This window comes from Periplaneta americana, chromosome 16 (genome assembly GCF_040183065.1).
Source record: "Periplaneta americana isolate PAMFEO1 chromosome 16, P.americana_PAMFEO1_priV1, whole genome shotgun sequence".
Lineage (NCBI taxonomy): Eukaryota > Metazoa > Arthropoda > Insecta > Blattodea > Blattidae > Periplaneta > Periplaneta americana.
Genome location: NC_091132.1, coordinates 153,340,194 through 153,363,205, shown reverse-complemented (window position 1 = coordinate 153,363,205; position 23,012 = coordinate 153,340,194). Strand labels below are relative to the sequence as shown.

The window sequence follows — 23,012 nt, the reverse complement described above, 5'->3', positions numbered from 1 at the left end:
GGCCTCATTCCCAGGAATTCTGACATGGCCAGGAATCCACACTACTCCAATCCCGGAGTCAGAGCTTAGGAGTGTGTGGAACAGCTGATGAGTTCTTAACACAAGGAGATCATATGAATAGAGAGACTGCAAAGACTGGATGGCACTTAAAGAGTCGGAGCAGATTAGATTTCTGCCCCCAAGGTTGTCGAATTAAAAACAATAAAACTCTGTAAAAAGCATATAATTCTGCAGAAAAACACTGGTATATTCGCTCAGTTTATATTTAAATATCTGTCCATTTGCAACGAAGGAGCAACCAACACAATCATTTACTCGGGATCCGTCAGTAAAAACTAAAGAATAATTTGGAAAACATGATAAAAGTTCACTAAAACGAAGTCTATAAACAAAAGCTGGTGTAAAATTCTTAAAACTTTGGCTCAGGCTTACATCAAACATGGGGCGTCGCATAATCCACGGTGGAGTGGTGGTGTATTCTAGTGTGCGAACTGATGGTAGAAGGTCGTCGAGCTCAGAGAGCATTCCTGGAATCGCACGCCTGCTGGACGAGATCTCCGTGGATTTTCACTGTATCGGCCATATAGAGACGAATGATGGAAAGAGTCGAAAGAATTGTGCTCAGGCTGCGAGTGGAGCTTAACCGCATATGAGCACAACAGGACATTACGTCGCCGATACAGTAATGGTTCACCCGCTTCACAATACAGGCTCGCAATCCGACTCGTTCGGAAGGCACCTGTAGCGAGTTGTATCTCATGATGATTGATAGTGTCTAAGAGACATTGCTTAGATTTATTTGCTGAGCCCTAGATAAAACAGCCATAATCCACCTTTGAACGGATAAGGGCACAATAAAGACGTAAAAGCACTATGCGGTCTGCTCCCCAGCAAATTCCTGACAAGGCGTAAAATGTTTAAAGATTTTTCACAACGCCTTTTCAAATCACGGATATGCGCCTCCCACGTTAACTTGTAATCAAAGATAAGGCCCAAAAACCTCGCAGTGTCTGTATATTGCAACTCCACTCCATTAAGACGCAGTTCAGGATGTGGATGGAGTCCACGATGGTTGTAGAAGTGGACACACTGCGTCTTTTGAGTGGAGAATTTAAAGCCATTGCGAAAAGACCACTCAGATAGCATGTTGATGACTAGTTGCAACTGTCGACCGATAGATGGGAGGTATCGGGAACTGTAATATAAACTGAAGTCATCAACGTACAAGAGAGAAGATACTCGGTCACCCACACAGTGGGTAATGCCATTGATCGCAATGCAGAAAAGAAGAATGCTTAATACAGACCCCTCCGGAACGCCCTTTTCTTGGAGATGTTCGTTAGAAAGTGTGGTGCCTACTCGAACTCGGAAATACCTCTCTGCCATGAACTTCGCAATGAAAGTTGGCAGATTGCCACGAAGTCCCCAAATCATGCAAGAGTTTGTAGAATTCCATAACGGCACGTGGTATCGTAAGCCTTTTCTAGATCAAAGAAGACCGCCACTAGATATTCCTTCTTGAGGAAAGCATCTCTAATGGCAGTCTCCAGCCGAACAAGATGGTCTGCGGTGGATCTGTGCTTACGAAAACCACATTGGATATTAGATAATCGGTTTCCCGATTCAAGTACCCACATCAGGCGTTTGCTTATCATCTTTTCCATAACCTTGCATACACAGCTGGTGAGACAGATTGGCCTGTAATTGCCAGGTAAAGAAGGGTCCTTTCCCGTTTTCTGGACTGGAATTATAATGGCGGAACGCCAAGCAGATGGAAATACACCTTCAGTCCAGATTCTATTGTATATAGACAGAAGAAAGGATTTTCCAGCTGGTGGAAGATGACGAAGCATGCGGTTATGGATGTTATCAGGGGCAGGGGAGTGTCTAGTGCCACCTCCAGCTCCTCGGATGTGAACGGTGCATTGTAGTCTTCAGTGTTGTCAGATTGAAAATTTAGGTTTCGTTTTTCTGCAGTATCTTTGATTTTCAGAAATTCCGGGTCATAATTATTTGAGCTGCTTATTTGTCTAAATGTGGTAGCAAATATTTCAGCAATTTCTATTGGACTGGTGGTCGTTACTCCGTTGTTTAGAAGGCCCGGAATTACAGAACTACGTTTCCCATTATTCGACGGACTTTGTCCCATATGGTGTTAGCTGGGACGTTGTGCTTCAATGAACTGACGTAGTTTCTTCAGGACGTCTTCTTAGCATCACACACAATGCGACGAGCTTTGGCTCGAAGACGTTTAAACTGGACAAAATTTTCTTGGGTCGGATGGCGCTCAAATTGGCGTAAAGCACGTTTGCGGTCACGGATTGCATCTCTGCAGGCATCCGTCCATCAGGGAACAGAGAAGTGTTTTGGCCTGCAGGACGACTGGGGGATAGATAATTCCGCTGACTTTATAACCACATTTGAGAAATGGTCTACTATGGAGTCCACACTTTCATGTCCGTTATCATCGAATGATATGGACTCCGAAAATCCGACCCAGTCCGCCTTTTTAATAACCCAGTTTGGAGATCGAAATTCCGCTGGACGTAAAGTGGATATACACATTCGAATGGGATAGTGGTCACTACCATGTAGGTCGCGAATCACAGACCATTCGAAATGTGTGGACAAAACTGGGCTACAAATGGAGATATCTATCATGGAGTATGTACCGTAAGCCAAGGAGAGAAGTGTTGCTTCCCCTGAATTCAGGGTAACAAGACTTAGACGGGTACATACCTCTGCTATTTTATTTCCTCTGTCGTCATCGGAATTTGAGCCCCATGAGTGGAGAGATGCATTGAAATCCCCCACTACCAGATATGGAGCAGGTAGCTGTGAGAGAATGTCTTCAATTTCATGCACTGTGAAAGGTGTGTCTGGGAGCATATATACAGAGACTATTGAGAACTGGATGGAAGGTAGAGTGACTCGAGCGGCTATGCATTGATGTGGGCTGATGATGTTGATAAGAGAGGAAAAGATACTTTGGCGGAATAGGAGGGCACAACCTCCGTTGGCACGAATACTGGCTAGGTGATTGTACCAGTGAACGTAGTATCCCGAGATACTCAGGGAGTTTTCGGGCCGAAGGTGTGTCTCCTGGAGACACAAAATAGCAGGGTTTCCATAATAGATCAATTGCTGTAGTTCTGTATATCTGCTGCGTACACCGTTCACATTCCACTGTACAATATCAGTCATCAAGAGGAGCTATATCATGTTGGGGATCTTTTCTTCTTTTCCTTTCTATGGGAAGATGCTTTTGCCTGTGACTGCTTTGTCTTCGACTCTGGCGACTCACTTGCAGTTCGTCGCACTCCTGATCGTGATCTTGATCGAGGACGTGATCGAGAACGTATCTCGACCTGCCACGCGAACTAGGAGTGCGACGTTCTGGTGTTCTACTAGACCTACAATCCTTCTCCGCTGTCATAGCAATCATTTTCTTAGGGACGTAATACCTGATGTCAAGTCCACAGACGTTCTGGTGTTCTACTAGGCCTACAATCCTTCTCTGCCGTCATAGCAATGAATTTCTTAGGGACGTAAGGCCTGATGTCAAGTCCACAAGTGTCGTCTGACTCAGCAGTCTGAGTAGCGGCGTCTACATTTGTCTGGGTTGCGATCTCAATTCACTTGCCAGGTATGTTTGTAAGAGGTGGCGTTTGTGTGGTGGCATCGATTCCCTCTGTTGCTCTCTGCAGTACAGATGCATAGGATTTTTCAGTTGCCTTCTTTTACTTATCTAAAATACGCTTACGTGTCTCAAAGAAGCTAATATTTTCCCGGACTCGAAGCTCTTGAATCGTCTTTTCCAGCATATACCGTACTTCGGGCAGTTTTTAGAATTAGAAGCGTGGTCCCCAGAACAATTCACACAGTGCTCGGCGCCAGTACATGGGGAATCCCCATGGTCAGCATTGCCGCACTTTGCACAGATATTGTTTGTGCAACGTTTTTGTGTATGTCCGAACCGTTGGCACCTAAAGCACCACATTGGATTCGGCACATACGCACGCACAGGGACACGCTCGTAGCCGACAAAGATATGTTCTGGCAAAAGAGACGTCTCAAAGGTCAGAAAGACTGTGCTTAGGGGTCCAGCCCGTCCGTCCCGCTTCCGTAGTAAATGATAAGCCTTGGACACAGACTGTTCTGCCAGCTCTAGTTGGATCTCTTCATCTGAAAGACCATCTAGAGAATCTGTATGCACAACCCCTCTCGTGGTGTTGAGCGAGGAGTGACGTTCAACTCTGCTGGGGTATGACCCCAGCAACTTTGCTTTCAACAGCATCTCACTCTGTTTTGCAGATGCACTCTCAATGAGACTACCGTTGCGGAGTCGAGTTGCATTTCTGACCTTCCCAACGAGTCCATCGAGCGCACGTCTCACGTAGAATGGACTAATGTTTTTCATAGTTTTTTCCGTTCCATCCAAGGTGATACTGATAAACTTTGGAGGCGGCACTTTTACAGTAACTTTGTCAGAGTCCAATTCCATAGCAATTTTCGTCATATGACCACCAGTCGTACTTTCTCCTGTCTTCTGTTTCTTCTTAGTTATTTCTGAGGGAGAAGAGGAGCGTGAGGACATTTTGATCTGGCCCCCCCTACGGAACCGTCGGCGTCAGCCTGCCACCGGGGAGGGGGGCGGAAGAAAAGGCACCTAAAATTCTTCTCAGTCTGTGCTGGTCTTGGGCACCCCCCCACAGCCCGATCCCAAGCAACCCACCTCCGCAAGTTACCCTTCAAGCTGGTCATTACACACCTAATGGCAAGTTTTACACCAGAGGCGTGTCGCAGTTTTATGCCCCTACCACGGGAATAACCGCCCTTGGCTCCCCACTCTACACTACACAACCACCGGACTACTCGGCTAGCTCCGACCCACCCACCAAAGCCAGAGCAATCCGAGACAGCACGCAGCTTCAGGGGACTTGTGGTTGATTACACTGCGACAACCATAAGTCAGCGGTAACATGTCGGAGCGATATATTCGCCCCGGCGAGCAGAGTCGGTCACCGGGACGTTTAAATTGCCCTGGGCCCCCATTGGGGCTCTACGTGAATGTACTTGACGTCTGGTCCGGGCTCGGCACCTAAACTTGTATATAGGGGCAGTATGGAGGGTCCACTATTGCTTCATGGAGATCCCCGCTGGTGAGACAGGAGTTATAAACCTAAGGAACTTAACCTAATAATAGATATAAGAACTAGAAGGGGAAGAAGAATGAAGCCTTATCATGTATTCTTAACTCATCCCATCATGGTAACGGATGTGGCAAAAACCAACAGCAGGGATGGAGAGGTGAAAATGGCTGTGATGATGTGGTGGGCGTTCCGCATGCAATGGTAGCTGGCGAGGAGAAATACAGCGATGAAAAAGATGAGAGATTGAAAAGGGCTGGGTGGTGGTAAGGCGATTAATGTCCGAAAATAAAAGCACGAGAGCCACCATTACATCCCCTGGTCACCAACTTGGCGGAACCCACCTCGACCGGAGCCAGACATTAAAAGGTGCATGATGGCAGAGATTAGTTAGTTATATTGTATGAATATGGTCATTATAATGGGAGGAAAAATATATTTATTAAAATAATATTCACAAAATTTGTTAAATCTTAGATGATGATTAGAGGCTGTTACCAAAGTCTATAAAATAAAAAAAAAACTGAAAACTTGAAACAATTTGAACAATACGGTATATAAAAATAAAAACGAATATTTACATATGGAATACTTATTAAATTTTACAGGAGAAAGAGTTCGTCTAAAGGGCTGGACTCGGAAAGAGTACCCAAAACATTCATTGTATTTCTTCACTGAATTACAATACTTAAGCATTGACGCAAATAAGTAGTGCAACGACCATCACCAGTAATGGAGATCAAAATTGGGCCGATTTGAGACATCAAAACTTTAGCATCATGACTCCCAAGGACCGAAGGTCCCCACAGCAAAGGGGACAAAGATATAATTGTCTAAAAGATGAGCATATTTATTGACTTTATTTTTCACGGCTAATTCAGCAGCAGATGCTACGGGTCTGGAGGTATTCAGCAAGTGAGATGGAGCCGAGTGTCAACGCAAGTGGAGTCCCAAATTAAAGATTTTCCTCTAGACCATGGAATTAAGGTGAGACCATCGGGTTGTTTACCATCAGCGTGACTAATACCTGGTGGTTTCAAAAGCGACAGGATGCCACAAGAAGTCAGAGATCTTTTAATGATATCATTGAGTGATGTATGTCTGGGAATACGTCCCTTGCTCCTCGCACAGCATGATGGCCGTAAATATCAGCAATTCCTCCGCAAATACATTGATGTATAACTTTATTTTAAGCAAAATGCAATAGAGTACAAAGAATAATATAAAATTTAAAGTTATTAAAATGCATTCTATAATGTCAAATCGTAGCATAACAGTACTGACAGAGTGGTATTAATACTCCTATAAATGTTTACAGTAAGTACATATTTCACTTCCAAAGCCTGAACATCTCCTCAAAGTTCGGTATCGAATTCTGTAAATTTCGAATCATCAAGTGCAAGTAGGATGAAAAATCTGAAAGTCTTGACAGTCATAAAATATTCTATATTTTTTCTCAAAGATGCTATGCAGTTCTGAAGCCATTCTCCTTTAATTGCCCTCAATACCATCATTTTGGAAAGCTTCAATCACTGATACTTTTTTACTTAAGGAGGCAGGGAAATCGGCTCTTCTCTGAGGTACCAAAAATAACGAGAAAGATTCTTCTGAGCAGCATAGGCAACTATGGAATTTGCAGTATAATATACTTGCAGTATCTTTAACAAGATCATTTCATCTAAGTTGGAAATGCAGATTTAAACAACAGGCTGAAGGCTTAGAAAAGCATGTCAGTCCCAAGAATGTTATTTTCTCCTAATCCAGGCATGAAAAACGAATTTGATATCAAAAATATGCTTTCATTAACAGCTGCTTGTGTGTCTCTCGAGTCTGGTTTTCTGAGAGTTGATTCTGAATCGCTGTTGTTTTATTTTCACAAGATATATCCTAAATAATACGAATTTCGATGTCACTTATGTACATAATCTTAAACACTGTTCGATTATGTATCCAGGAATGTTTGCTTTGATTCCTAAGGTCAATCAGTTCTATTAGGTTTATAACTATAGTCCTTATTGTAAGGGGAACATGTAGGTATAGTTTACATAAAGCCAGTTGTAACTTACAGAATTGAGAAGTTTCAGATTCAATGTACTTATGTACAAAAATACTGACAAGAATGAAATATTATATTCATATTTACAAATAAATGCTGCTCTACGTAAATCATCGATGGTAAACATCGATATATTAAGTGCCTACTATAATGGGTTGCAATGTTCGTAACTGAGTATTTAGCCGTGAGTGCTACTATGCTTATGACCAGGGCCCAAAACAGACATTTTCACAAACCAGAACACACTATTCTTTTTGTGGATATGGTGGCATTCTTGACGATGATGGAATTAATAGTGAGTAAGATAGCACCGAGAATTACTATTATATATATATATATATATATATATATATATATATATATATATATTATATAGTGCCGGAAAAATTAATAGCAACTCAGTTATTTTTACCTTCGGATTAAGTTATAACATGTTTTAATGTGATGATAGATGTTTAGAAAATAATACAATCTATATATTTTCTGAAAGCTTGTTTTATATCCTTTCTAATGGTATGTAACAACTTCATTTCTGTCTGTTTACATGGCAGTCTGTGTAGGATTTGTGAATTGAAAGCACAAGACCAAAATTTTGCACTTCATGGATTAGTTTCTTATCTCGGCACTAGTACTTGGTGGGATAGCCTTTTGACCTCACAACTTCTTGATACCTTCTTGGCATGCACTCTACTAGTCGTCGTAAAGTTTCCATGGGCATGCATGCTACCAGATGCTCACGATGGTCTCAATAATTGCACTTTTGTTCAGGGCTTCCTTTCTCTTATTTTATTCTTCAAAATCATCCACAATTTTTCAATAGGATTTACATCTGGTAAATTGCCAGGCCAAGACAGTGCTGTGACATATTCTTGCTCACGTAGGAACTCTGACAATTTTTGCACGATGGCAGGGTGCTGAATCGTCCTGAAAAGTGAATGGTTGTTCTGCAAACAAATCCCTTACTGATGGTAACATCTTCTCCAAAATCTTCTTGTACTTCCCTCCATTGACAGTAGATTCCAGGACATCGATATTCCCAACACCATTTTATGAGAAACACTCCCGAAAGCATAACATTAGTAGGTAACTTCACAGTTTTACAGTACATGCTGGATTCAGTGTTTCACTTGCCTTCCGAAACACTGTACAACACCATCACTTCCACCAATGTTGATTTTAGATTCGTCACTGAAAAGAACTTTACGTCATTGCTCAGCTGGCCAGTGCTGATGTTCTTTAGCCCCTGTAAAAGCTTCATACGTTGTTTGGTGAGCATTGGTTTCTTCACTGGCTTCTTGGGCACCAAATTAAATTTTCGCAATATTTTCCTTACAGTTCTAGAACAAATATTAACCCCAGAAGTTTCCTTTCAATTTTCCGTAAGCTCTTACGAGTTAGCAAATCTGTCTTCCAAACATAAACGACGCAAAGCATTGTCGGGTCTGGGTGAAGTTTTCAGTTTTCTGCCACATTTTCGCGTTCTACTACTCATAACAGCACCCCTCTCTCGAAACTTAGCCAACTATCTCTCAATTGTACTTTTATTCACCCCCCCAATTTGAGCTATCACACTATTAGTTTTGCCACATTCACTTAATGTCACTATCTGTGTAGCTTTTCTTGGTGTTATATCATAATTTTACGCGTTTTTGAATTAGAATTTGTCAATCAAACTCTTTCAATCGCAAAAACACAACAGGTAATCACGAAAAATTCCTGTGAACGTTCATAGGGATTATTAACAGACAAGAAGGAACAGAAGGTAGACATTAGCAACTGTATGCACTACAGAAACATCTGTGAACAATGAATAAAACTAGCAAAATGATTTCGTGTCATTTACTGCCATCTGGCAGCACAATACACACTAACCCATAAAATGCAAAATTTTGGTATTTTGCTTTCAATTAACAAACACTACACAGATTGCCATATAAACAGCCATAAAAGAATTTGTTACATACCATTAGAAAGGAAATAAAACACCCTTTCAGAAAATATATAAATTGTTTAACTTTTTAAACACCTGTCACATTAAAACATGACATAACTTAATTTGGAGGAAAAAATAACTGAGTTGCTATTAATTTTTCCGGCACTGTATATATATATATATATATATATATATATATATATATATATTCTCAGTTACTTGTTAAAATTTTGTTATGCTGACTTCTATGCCTTACATTGTAAATGTAAGCGAGAGGGACAACAAAAAGCCTGAGCATGCCAACAATGGGATGTAATTACCGTTGAAGTGAAAATTGTTATTTTCAACTTTTTCTCTTAAGGGAAAACAAAGTCTTACAAACTCTAAATTATCGTCAGCAGTGAAAGGAGACAGGAAGTATACGTAAGTACTGTACTTTTCGTTGAGATTGTATCCTGAAACAATAGTTTTGTAGTTCGTGAATGTTAGTATTGAAACTTATTATTTTAAGAAAACTTGTACCTTTGTAGGTTTAAGTCGATCATGCCATCGACCTACTCGAAACAGATAGGACCAGCAGGAAGAATAAATTGTTCACCGAAATACCTCCAACTAACACTTATAAACAGAAAAGTGTCATAGTATAGTTTATATTGATGGGATAGTGGGGAAAGAGGAAGACGAAATTATGGTCAATTTCTTGCATAAAAGAAGCACTGCCAAAGGAACATATTTTGTACACTCCTCTGTACCTGACTATGGGAACAACGTTTCTAAAGAGACATGACGAGGAGAGGATTTCAAATAACATCTGATATAAACCTAAGCAATGTTGAACTGCATTTTAGATTATAATTGAAGGGTGGTATTTCTATGTAAATTTTGAATTCTTAAATCATTGTTTGTTGGTATGTGAAGTATTAAAATGTGTTTTTATGTTTTATAAGTTGGCAGTCATAGTCGCGATTGTACAGTGAAGACTTATAGGCCTAACTGTATCGAACAGTATGATCACAGTAACAAAAGATACACTATATAATGCTATAGGCATATATTGAAGATTATTATTGTTTTTACACCCCTTATAGCAAATAAAATATATGTAATACACTTAATTTGTTTTTTAAAAACATAAACAGTGATCGACTTTACTCCGCAATATTTCAAAATCAATCTTAAACTAAAAATTCAATGGTGATCGACTTTACCCTATTTAAGCAGGTAACTTCGATCACAAGTCAAATAAAAAAACAGTTTTTTATAGATTGTAATTCAATTCTTGTAATGTGTCTTCATAAGTGAAGGATATGACGACAAAATGCTATTTTCTGAGGAACTTCGCTCCATTGCATAACCTCAATATCATTAAAAATTTGCAAAATTTTGATCGACTTTACCCTCTTCTACGGTATTGAATGAAATGCACATAACCTTAATAACACTACTCAAGAAAAACATTTTTTTGTCATACCTCCGCAATAAAAACAGGCGATTCTTAACGAAAAAGTTGCGCTGATTTTGAAAATCGCCACAGAAATCTCCTATCACGTCAGATTAAACAGATATAAAAACATTTAGAATTACTCATATGGGGTTTCACATAAAATATTATGTTAGATTAATTCTTATGACATAATGATATATGATATAATGACGTATTCATGCTAGGTTAAGATTAATTAAAAAATGTAGTTTTATATGTATGAAATAATATTTGGGCCATATTTTAAGGGAACATACCTCTAACTTTGCTTAAAAGTGTTTGGTAATATGTATGTGATTTTCTCTTGTACTCCTGCCTGCTCTCCCTCACAAGAAAACCAATAGTAATCTCCCATCATTACTGGATCCTTACGATCTTGGTACCTTTCTCCATGATGGAAATGGCTTGATGAAACCATTTCCCTTGTTCATCATTAACATCACCCAGATTTTCCGAAAAAAATTTAGATGTGAATGAAGGAAATGGATTTTCAAAGACATTCAACAACCCACGATTTTGTAGCATTTCAACAAATTTGACAACAAAATTTTACAGTTTTCTTTTGTTTTTCCAAGAAAACCACGCACAATGCTTTTAAATGATTGCCAAGCTGCTAATTAAACCGTTTGTAAATTTTTCTGAAACATTTCGTCCTCCATGAGTTTTCTGATTTGAGGTCCAATAAAAATTCCTTCTTTCATTTTTTGTATGTTAACTGTGGAAATTTGCCTTGAAAATACGCAAATCCACTACCATCCTTGTTGAGTGCCTGGACAAAATTCTTCATAAACCCAAGTTTTATGTGTAAGGGAAGAAGAACAATCTTATCAGGCTGAACCAATGGTGTTTCTTTTACATTACTTTTCCCCGGAACATATTTCTGCCACTTGCCCCACTGTTATAACACACAATGTTTTTCTGTAGTACAGCTATCCCACGAAAAAGAAAATGTGAAGCAAACCAAGTAGCAAACCAATTACTTTAAGGTCACCACACATCTTCCAACAATGAGTCTCATATTTTAAAACACGCATAATCTTAGCCATACTTTCATAATTTTCTTTAATACGTACAGAATGAAAAACCGGAACACATGGAAATTCATTACAATTATGAAGTAACACTGCTTTTAAGCTAAACTTAGATGAATCTATAAACAATCGTCAATTATCTAGATCAGGCATGCCAGAAATGAGGCATTGATTGTGCATTTATGTGCGCGGATCACGGGTCTGTGCGGACTGCATCATTCAGGCGTTGCTCTTACCAGTTCTTACCTGGAGGGGTGTACAATAATCTATTCTGCGCTTCTAGGGTTGGATTAAATAGGCATTTGGACATTATAAACACACTTAGCAGAAGGAAAAAAAAACACAGTTATTATTGGTGTCTATATTTGATACTTGTAATACAAGAAACAGTAGACTTACTCAGTTATACTTTATAAAGTAGTGGATTGCAAAGCGCAATTTATTAACTAGATTTTTATATAGTATTTGAAGAAAAAAATATTGCAGTAATTTCGAAACAACAAAAACCGAATGCAGTATTTCATTTTACGTAGTAAGTACTAATTATTTTAAAGTAATTGACCCTACTCTTTCATTGTTCGTCAGCATTATTATTTATTGGGAACATTGGTACACAAATGTTGAAGAAAATATTATACTCCCAATTAATTACATGCAGTAGGATATTGTGAAGTTTTTACACTGAAATAATTTCCTTGCTGTATGTCAATATAAATTAACATTAATATTAATAAATAATATAAATTAAGCTTAGAAATTAAATTCACATATAATTTTTATTTGGAAAAGTTTGAGAACAAGTATCGACAAGTTGGGAGTGTTACTGAAAGAAATTAAAAGTGTAGTTCACAAGCTGTGATGCGATGACATTCTCTTTATGTCAGGTTTAAAGATTTATTAATGTAAGTATATTAACATAATATACTGATGTGAGATGGAAAATTTGCCATTATATATTTTTCTAGAAAATTTTTCCGTCTTGCAAATAGTTGCTTTCTTCGCTCCTTACAACCTCAAGAGCCTCACATGTATTTCTCACTATATTCTCATCACTTACCACCTTATGAAATGAAAGCCGTAAGTTGTCTAACCTTTGATGACCATTGTCAAGTTTGTTTTGCCGTGAGAGTACTGATTAAGAAAACCTGGTCTGCTACTCCAGGTACTGTGAAGTCCTAACGCGCTCCACTTCAACCTGATTCACTCCCTCCAGGTAGGGGAATAGAAACTGCATATCGCACAGACAGCTGCACAATATGCAGGGTTTTGGCATGCCTCATCTAGATTATGCTCAATCCCCAGTTCACTCATTAAACCATTAATGTCTACACAGAAACACATGTTCTCACATAAGTTACATCACGTTTTATGCAGGAAATAATATTACTTTAAAACCCCATTAGAAGTGCCAGACCGGTCTCTACCTGGGTTTAACTCTTTGCAGTGTCTACTTCTAGAAGAAAACAGATTTATCACCGGTATCCTGATAACTGACAAATACTTGGTTAGATGGTATAGTAAATAACACATTTTCATTTTGTAAATAAGTAAGTAATCATGTAGGACAAGATAGCCAACATATGACATGCATGTTACCAGGTCGCACGCTAACTAGTTTTCGATGTAGGATATCTAAAATATCTAAAAATTGTGACGTGATGTGACATTTTAAGCATTGTTTTCAGAATCTACGCATGAAAATGGACTAAAAACAAGTATTATCTTCATATTGGGTAGTGTGATTTGCTTCCACACGTATACTATTACTAGCACAAAAGCATGATTTGCTATCCTAAATTTACTACAGAGACCTTTTCTAAAATCTTTCAAATGGATACTCAGGTCGCAGCTCAAACATTAAAAAATTTGACTCACTGTCTAGGAGTCGCCAACAACATATCAGTAGCTAGATTTATTCGAAGTTTATCTGATAATGTGCACCACCTCTAAAGCAGATTTTTTTATTGTAATTGTCTTATACCATGTCTATTTATTTTGTATCATTCGAAGCATATAATGTGCACCATTTGTAAAGCAGATTATTTTGTTATTGCAATTGTTTAGTATCATGTCTACTTATTCTGTGTCCTCGAATAGCAATTCTTATAATGTGCACCAGCTCTAGAGCAGACTATATTGCAATTTTAATTGTCTTTTATCATCTTGTATCACGTCTACTTAACTTGTGTTTTTCAAAGTACATAATCTGCACCATCTCTAGAGTATATTATTTTGTTATTCTAATTGTATTCTATCATGACTACTTATCCTTTGTCTATATTCTAAGTTTATCTTATAATCTGCACTATTTCCAGAGCAGATTATTTTGTTATTATAATAGTCTTGTACCATGTATCTGTGTCTTTATTCAAAGCTTATCTTATAATGAGCACCAGATCTAGAGAAGATCATTATGTTACTGTAACTATCTTGTGCCATATATACACATTCTATTGTTATAAATTGAAAAATAAGGTATGGTTAGGAAGTAGATTGTTGTTGAATAATTTCAAGAGAAAAATTGTTCCGGGGCCGGGTATCGATCCCGAGACCTCTGGTTGAACGTACCAGTGCTCTGCCAACTCAGCTACCCTGGAACTCCACCCGACACCGTCTCAACTTTTCCCTTTATATCCACACAACTCGCGTGGGCTGACGAAATGCAAGAGACCCACATCGAGTGCACACAATCTCTGTGTGACTTGGAATTGTGGTTTTCTGTTAACATACACAGTGAAGTATATATTATGCAAATCTAGTCTTTCAGGTAAAGCTCCCTGTAAAGCAGATTTGAATAATTTCAAGGGAAAAATTGTTCTGGGTATCGATCCCGAGACCTCTGGTTGAACGTACCAGCGCTCTGCCAGCTGAGCTACAAACTAGTTGGCAGAGCGCTAGTACGTTCAACCAGAGGTCTCGGGATCGATACCCGGCCCCGGAAGAATTTTTCCCTTGAAATTATTCAACTCTGCTTTACAGGGAGCTTTACCTGAAAGACTAGATTTGCATAGATTGTTGTTGTTCAGTCAACTGCCCGAAAACAGGTCTGAAACTCACAAGTGAAACCAAGATGACATCGTTTATGAGGCAACTAGGCCGGGAGATAATGAGGTCGTTTGTGATTTCGGGAACACACCTCTGACTTCGTTTATAATAGAAACAGATCTAAATTCGCACAACACCTCATAGATGAAAACCACGAACTCGCAAATATTAATGACACTCTGAAAATACTAAAAATCACAAACGACCCCACAATAGAAACGGCGGAACAATTTCATATTATAAAAGAACACAACTCAGGAAAACCCCTACTAAATGAACAAATAGCCAACATAAATAACCCACTCTTCAATTTATTCAAACTATTCCCGCCGAAACAATCACGCACACAGATTTCACCGATAACCCCTCTACTTCCGGTAACAGACAATATAACTAAAAAAATACTGTGAGCAAGCCCATCGCTCTAGTATCAGCCTAGCATCAAGCACGAGCAGATCAATACACGTTAAAACTGTAAGTTACTTTTCTTACATAATAGGCATTACCCAAGCAGTTAACCATAACCAATACCAGTTAAAGGAATTTCCAAATTTTCAATTACAAACATTCCCAATTTCAAATTCATAAACTAATATTTAATCATATTGTTACAGACACGCCAGGCGATACTAAATCCATGGACTTGACAACCTTCATTCTGTTATAATATTACATCTATGGATACAAATCACAGTAATGCCATCAACTATTATAGAAGTGTCTCAACATCACTTTTAGCAAACATAGCCATGTTACGATACTGCGTCCAGCTCAACGCTAAATAACAAGATCACCACAACTGCCTCATTTAACTTCACACCGGCAAACACCACACAATAAGTGATCACATACTTCACACATTTAAAGTGATGTAAAAACTATGTGCTTTTTAAACAGTTTTTAAACAGTGTTTTTTAAACAGTGTTTTTTAAATAGTGTTTTAAATATTGACTGAAACATTCTAATTTAATTTTGATAAAGTGTTGTACCAGCAAATAGTATATAAGAGTTAAGGTAATCATTTATGTAATCATGACAACACTTCACCGACATAGCACAGTATGCACAAAAACACTGATCATTTAAGTCCACGATACATGTACCCATAGGCTTGGTTAACAATTAGCATCATATACATACATCTGAAGATGGTACAATTTACGTACCGAAAACGTTAATGAGAAAATATGACTAAAGGCGGAATACACACACATAATTATAGTTAAAATGCTTCATGTAGTATACCGAGATGAAGGGGGAGAAGCCCCCATAAGATGCAGCTAACATAGGATAAAAGAAAAAGGATTTACTGCTTACTGAAATAGTATTTTCTTTTCATACTTTATTTGAACATGCTATCTGCTGCAGCTGCTAAGTATACAACATTCTTTCTTATATACTGGATAAACATCTGTTCTGCATCTGAATGACTCTAAGTATCCAACTGAATTTTAGTATCAAATTTGAAACATGTATTTATTCTACAGCATTTGACGATTACATGACTGGATGCCATCTATTGTTCACTTTATAAAAAAGTGATATATATGAGTTCCATTTAAATTCGACCTTTCGAACACTAGACTAGTCCCATGAAGATTATCGGATCCAAATACTGAAATACTATGGATAGTGATCTTATAAAAAGTGAGTACAAGAGTGAAAGTTAAAATCTAATACAGAATAAGTAGAAATAACGAAACGTAGGTGAAAGGCGAGAAATGAGGACACAGAAGAGATAAGACAAGACATGACGTAAAAGTGCACCTACATGGATCAAGTTTTCTTTCAACTTTTACGCTTTCAAGCAATGCATGCAAGAGTGAACGAAATGCATTCAATTGTGCATGCTTATTTCATAAAAAGTGAGAGCGAATAAGGCAAATGAAAGCTACCCATCGCTGATAGGTATCTTGTGCATATTTCGTTCAACAGCAGCCTGTAACGAGGAGCTGATTATTCTAAGTGGCCTTGAATAAACTGAAAATTGTTTTGCTTGGTGATGGTAGACCATTTAAGCTGAAAATGGCGACAAGTACGATTAGCTTTACTGAAGATTATCGCAAATACGAGTGCCTATGGAGTGTTCAACCACAGTATTGCGAATCAAGTAGATACAAGTATCGGAGTAACATTTAATATTGATTGTTATATACATAGTAAAGATCATGTTCAACATGACGAACCGTGCAGACACAAAATTTGCATGCATTTCAACTGAAGGCCCATTTTCAACTTGATTCTTTCAATATTCTCCCCAGATTGCATGCGTAAATGCATGGAAAACTGAATTGTGTAGATGCATCTTAACAGAAGGGTTAAGGGGTCAATAAAATGAACCCTGTAATTTTTCAATTAGATTTACGATTTGGCAAAGTCATTAATTGGATGATAGCATACCTCTGATGAGGCATGTGGACGAGAGGACAGTTGCTGGTTGACTTTGGCCCTGTGGGAGCTGTCTCATATCAGACTATTCTAGAATACTTTTTCCTTCACATTCTATATTGTTATAAATGACACACTTCCAGAATAAGTAGTAATTACTCTAGATATACCTCAGGTAAAGGCTTCTTCTCTTGTGCATCTGTGTTATCATTTGACTGTGTAGCCAGCGGGTCGACCTCATGTTCTATCTTGATCACGTCCATCATGACTGAAATGAAGAATTTAAATTTACATGGAGAATCTGAGCTATTTGGAGACATACAGTAGCTTGCTAAATAATAATTTATTTCCGTAGTGTGTGCACATCGCGCCACATACACACACGCACACGAAAAGTTACAGTATTTATCTTAGAAACAAAATGAAGACTGGCATTGTCATATACAGTAAATCCCTGTTATTTCTAAAATATTGGAAAAATGTAAGAAAAAATACTATATAATTGTTTGACAAGAATAGAATTTTTCTACACTCATCAATATGGTTTTCGGAAATCATCATCTACTTTAAATGCTGTTGCTGACATGGTTACTTGTATAGAACAAGCTCTGGATGAAAATAAAATTCCAGCACGTTTATTTATTGATCTTAAAAAAGCATTTGATACAGTTAATTATTCAATTTTGTTGTGTAAACTGGAATCTATTGGTATTAGAGGTATTGTTTTACAGTGGTTTCTGAGTTATTTAAGTGAACTTTATCAATATGTCTCAGTGAATAACTTGGAAAGTGATACTGTCTTATTATCATGTGGTGTGCCACAAGGATCAATTTTGGGACTTCTCTTTCTAATTTATGTCAACGACATAAAATTTGTTCATTTACATGGGACTGCCACTCTTTTTGCATATGACACTAGTATATTTTATATTACTGACTCCATTGAAGAACTATTTGAAAAGTTTGAGACAGACATTATTACTCTCAAAAACTGGTTAAGCGCAAATAGGCTTTCTTTGAATTTGAAAAAAAAAAAAACTGTGTACACGATTTTTACTAAATCTTCATTTTATTATATTATTCCGAAAGAATTAAAGTTTAATGATTCTCTAATACAAAAAGTTGCATCAGTTAAATTTTTAGGTTTAATTGTTGATGAACATTTAACATGGGATAAGCATATTTTGGCTGTCTGTGAGAAAATTGCTCCAATGTCTGTTATTTTGAAAAGTCTTAAAAGATCTATATCTTGTCTCTTGAATCTATATTATGATTTTATCCATTCTCATTTAATGTATATGTCATTTATTTGGGGACATAATAAGAAAGCTGCTTTGAGACCTTTACAATTTATTCAAAATAGAGCTTTAAGAAATTTATTGGGTTTTCATTATTTGACTCCAGTTAAATATCTATATCAATTTTCTTTCGTTCTACCAGTTGAATCAATTATCAACTTAGGTGCTGCTATTTTCATGTACAAAGTTATTAACAATTTAATACATAGTAATATTACATTTCAGTTTAATAAAGATATACATACTTATTTACAAGACAAAAAGACAATATATATTTTTCTCAGCATAGCTCTGTACCTTATGGAACGAAAGGACTTAACCATTTTTTAACAACAACTTTTAACCAACTTCCTTTAGAACATAGACTTTTACCAAATTACCGGTGTTTTAAGAATTGTTTAAAAATACGTTTTTGGGAAGATTATTTATTTTAATTCTAAGGTGATTTATTTATTTCATGGTTTCAAACTTTTTCTTCTTTCTGCCCAAAACTTTATGTTATCTTACTACTGTATTTGTTCTTATTGTGCTTTCTTTCTTTCATAAATTCTTGTGTTATTGCTTGTTTTTCAAAGACTGTAGTTTCATGACTTTTCAATTATATTGTATAACATATGTATGTGTTCTTGTATAGCCCCTACATGTAAGTTATATTCGTTGGGGCATACTCAATTAAAAAAAAAAAAACAGCACCCAAATAACTGGCAATACCAAAACAACGACACTTTTGGCTGGGCAAAAAAAAAAAATACAGTACCTACCGTGAATATTCGAACCTAAAATTAGTGTATTATTTGTATTTTAATAATGAAAATCCACACAGCTTTTACGTTTATTTAAATTTGGGCCGTCAGTGGTGCCACATTAGAAGTTCACAAGAACTTTAATTTTCAATGAATATTCGAACCTAAAATTAGTGTATTTTTCGTGTTGTGTGATGTGTTTCATTAAGGAAAATTCACACAGTTTTTAAGTTTATTCAGTTAAGTGCAAGTCACAGAGAAATAAGCTTCACATGGCTGCAGTTTCAACATTTGGCACCATGAAATAGGAACTTATTTTGTATATGCCAGTATTTATTCAATTATCCGGCAAAATTTCGTATCTGGAACTAGCCTGGTCCCTTTAGTGCTGGATAAGAGGGATTCTACTGTAGTTTAATTATTATCTGCTGCTTGTAAGCAAAACTCTTTGCGTTTGTTGAATCTAATTTTGAGTTAAAAGTTCATTTCCTGGTCTGAATTCTATGTTTCTAATATCACGAAAAATGTATTTTATATTATATTAGAAATAAAGTGTTTCATAAATAATATGGTGCTGTATGAAATTCTCAATGCAGATAAAAGTACTGATAAAAGCACATGCGACTTTCAAATGAAGTAACAAACGCTACCAGTGTAGCTCAGTCAGTTGAGGCACTTGCCTGCCGGGCCAGGACTGTGCTCGGGCGTGGGTTCGAATCCCACTTGGGTTGATTACCTGGTTGGGTTTTTTCCGAGATTTTCACCATAAGACGAACGTCGGGTAATCTATGGCGAATCCTTGGCCTCATGTCGCCAAACACCATCTTGCTATCACCAATCCCATCGACGCTAAATAACCTAGTAGTTGATACAGCGTCGTTAAATTACAAAGTAAGAAAAACAAATAAACTCAACTCTACTCTAATTACATAACTGATGTGGTAAAAAGTACACATTCAGTAAAGTGCCAATGAATTACTGTAGACCTATGTCAAAATCACCATAACTGGACTAGGGCAAGCATGATGAATAAATTACGAATCGAAATAATTTCTGCAAAAATTGCCCAAAGCTTAGATATAAATAAAATTCATTATGTCCTAACTACAAGGATATAATATTTCCCACTGTAATCTATTTCTTTTATTTACAGATGTCAATATCGCTATAGAACTTGTATGTAATTACTGACACATTACAGGTACTTATAAAAATAATTACCATTTCATTTACACTGAAAACTTTAAAATATCTACCTTCTACGCCTAAGTATTAGCATTTAAGACATGAAATTAAAATTTATTCTTCACTTAGGAACGAAATATGTTACTATCTTCTCTGAAAGTTCAGTTTAAAATAAAGAGCAATATAATTAATGGTAACATTACAGGCCTACAGGATTTTCATCTACCAAAAATTATAATCTTTAAAACAAACTGCGCAAATTAAAGATCCAGTCGCTGTTCTTACAGACCAATTGGAGATCGACGACGACGCCAGGTACGATTAAAATACATAAAAATAAGAATGAAATTGGGGGCTCACGCCCCCGAAACCCCTACTACTCCCACTTTTCTTTCTCCCACCTACACCACTTCATTGAGCACTCTTCTTCACATATTTCCCTCTATTTCATCTTCTACCCACTTTATTCTACAAACTACTTCATTTTAAATTAAAATACATGACTTACCCTTGAATACGCCGGTATTCGATCGTAGGTCTTTTCGTTCATAAACCATCATCACAGCCATTATGCTACGAATTCGTTGAAAAACAAAGTCTTAAAAATTATATTTAGACATAATTAATGTGAAATACTTCCAAAGGCATTAAATATATAAGTTCATTATTATATAACAAAATTGAATTTCATTAGTTTGTTTTTAACCTAATTACATTTAACCTCGGAAATAAATTACAAATTAACTCATATTATACAAATAAACTAATACAGTATGATAAATATCCAAAAGATGGCGTTACTCCACTTATCTACTATCAATTGTCTTATTTACGTATATTAAATCGAATCACTACACTACCGGTACCACAGTCTAAGCTTTCGATATTCTAGTAATCTTACGATGGCTAGTGCATCACATGTATATGTACCTGACGCATCACGAAATAACTTTAACTTCCGCGAATTACGTAAAGCCATCGACACAGATAACGAAAGTAGTGTAAATTGATACATCGAACAAGGATTATTAGTCTACCAGATAAAAGAACCAAAAACAGACGATCTATATATATTTGAGTTCCTATATCGCCATTCTGAGAGTGCAAACGGAAGAACAAAAGCTCATCAAATGTTTCTCGACTTCATAACTTTAAAAATGCATACCCAGGCTGTGGACAAACACCATTAACACCCAGAACCTACATCAACGGGGAACAACAACACTGAGGTAAGTTAAATGACCAAAGTTTTATAAAAACAACTTTTCGTACTTGGTCAATTCCACTGTGACGGGTGTTACTTTCAGAAAGAGATTCTTCGAAATTTAACTGGAATAGGCTACAATAATTAATAAAATATTTTTACTAGTTCTTTTATACTCCAATGAATCTCCACTTGTTGCTTGTCAGACACAACTAATTATGTTTTTTTCTAACCATTATTTGTCAGGTGATACTGTATAAGTGAAATAAACAATGTGACGGGTAACATGAAAAAGACATGCATAAATTAATGATACAGTTTAACTGATAACTCTGTGAAGTTCACAGTTTGAATTAATTGTGTTACCTATTTTCAGTGAGAGGAAAGTTCAAGGAATCGAGTGATAGGCCTATAATGGATGTAATTAAAATATTAAGCATTGCATTTACAATTTAATTAATCTTATGTGGCGGGTGTTACTTAATAATTTGACGGGTGTTACTTGTGTGAAGAAATTTCACATTTGGTTTTTTTTTTGGGGGGGGGGGAGTTCAAATCATAGAACATACATTTTCTGTAGTTCACTCCAAGACTTAAGAATACTGGTAGCCTAATATCAACAGTAGACATATGTTTTCAAAGTATGCAATTTTTTTAAGTTAACTTTCACATAGTAAATTACAAATATGATGTTGACAGGTGCAAAATTGTACTTCTGAAGCTCTAAAGTAAATTAATACAAGTATTTAATAGAAACAATAAAAAATACAGCCATAAAATCAAAATAGTGTGGCTAGAAAAACAGATTCGCTTTTGATATTAAACTGTTGTTCCTAACATAAATTTACTTTTTAGTATATATGCTCACTTCAACAAATGCTAAATATAAATTTATATTTCTCACAATGGAATTTAATAAATTTTACTAAAACTGTAGGTAATTTCCTAGAAGATGGGCAAAATCCAACATGGCTGACGTTCTGCCAACTATGAAGTCAAATGTCACCAAACATCGCAAAATCAAAGATGAAAAATCAAATATATATATTCATATTTTTAAAGAAGAACAAGCCCTCCAAAAAAAATTAAAATATATTTAATTTTTCGCCTTTGATTTTTTTGGCGTTTGGTGGCATTCGAACTTCATAGTTGGTAGTAATTTTCTAGCAATTGTCGTCCGCACTTTACCCCCAAAAATCACTAAAACACAAAACAAAACATAATAATTTATCACCTTATCAAATAAAATTCAATTCTCATCGACGTCTTCATCGACAACCACTTCACTTCCAGTACAAATGACACAGGCTTTAAGGCAATCTAAACTTAAACCATGCAGGGAGCAAATAACTAAACCAACACTTTGTCGTACAGTCAACTGTGCATAAATAAACCACGTGTTTACACTAAATGAAATTCTCTTCGAACACTTATTACACCTTAACATCTACAGAAAATTCAGTAAATAATTCCTTTAAACCACAGAAAAACAGTTT

The 23,012-nt window shown here is 36.7% G+C and overlaps 1 protein-coding gene across 9 annotated transcripts in view; it reads right to left on the bottom strand.

Moving 5' to 3' along the window:
- LOC138691420 (zinc finger protein ZFP2-like) overlaps positions 1-23,012 on the bottom strand; it is a 77,667-nt gene that overhangs the window by 33,327 nt on the left and 21,328 nt on the right. For 5 of the 9 annotated variants that reach the window (XM_069813332.1, XM_069813333.1, XM_069813341.1 and 2 more), the window contains 2 exons: positions 19,864-19,985; positions 17,257-17,354 (listed from right to left, as the gene is read on the bottom strand). In XM_069813332.1, coding sequence (XP_069669433.1) covers positions 17,257-17,354; positions 19,864-19,951 — 186 coding nt within the window. In that variant the 5' untranslated portion in view covers positions 19,952-19,985. The remainder of the gene's footprint in view (positions 1-17,256; positions 17,355-19,863; positions 19,986-23,012) is intronic. The other 4 variants (XM_069813336.1, XM_069813335.1, XM_069813334.1 and 1 more) reach the window with 1 other exon arrangement.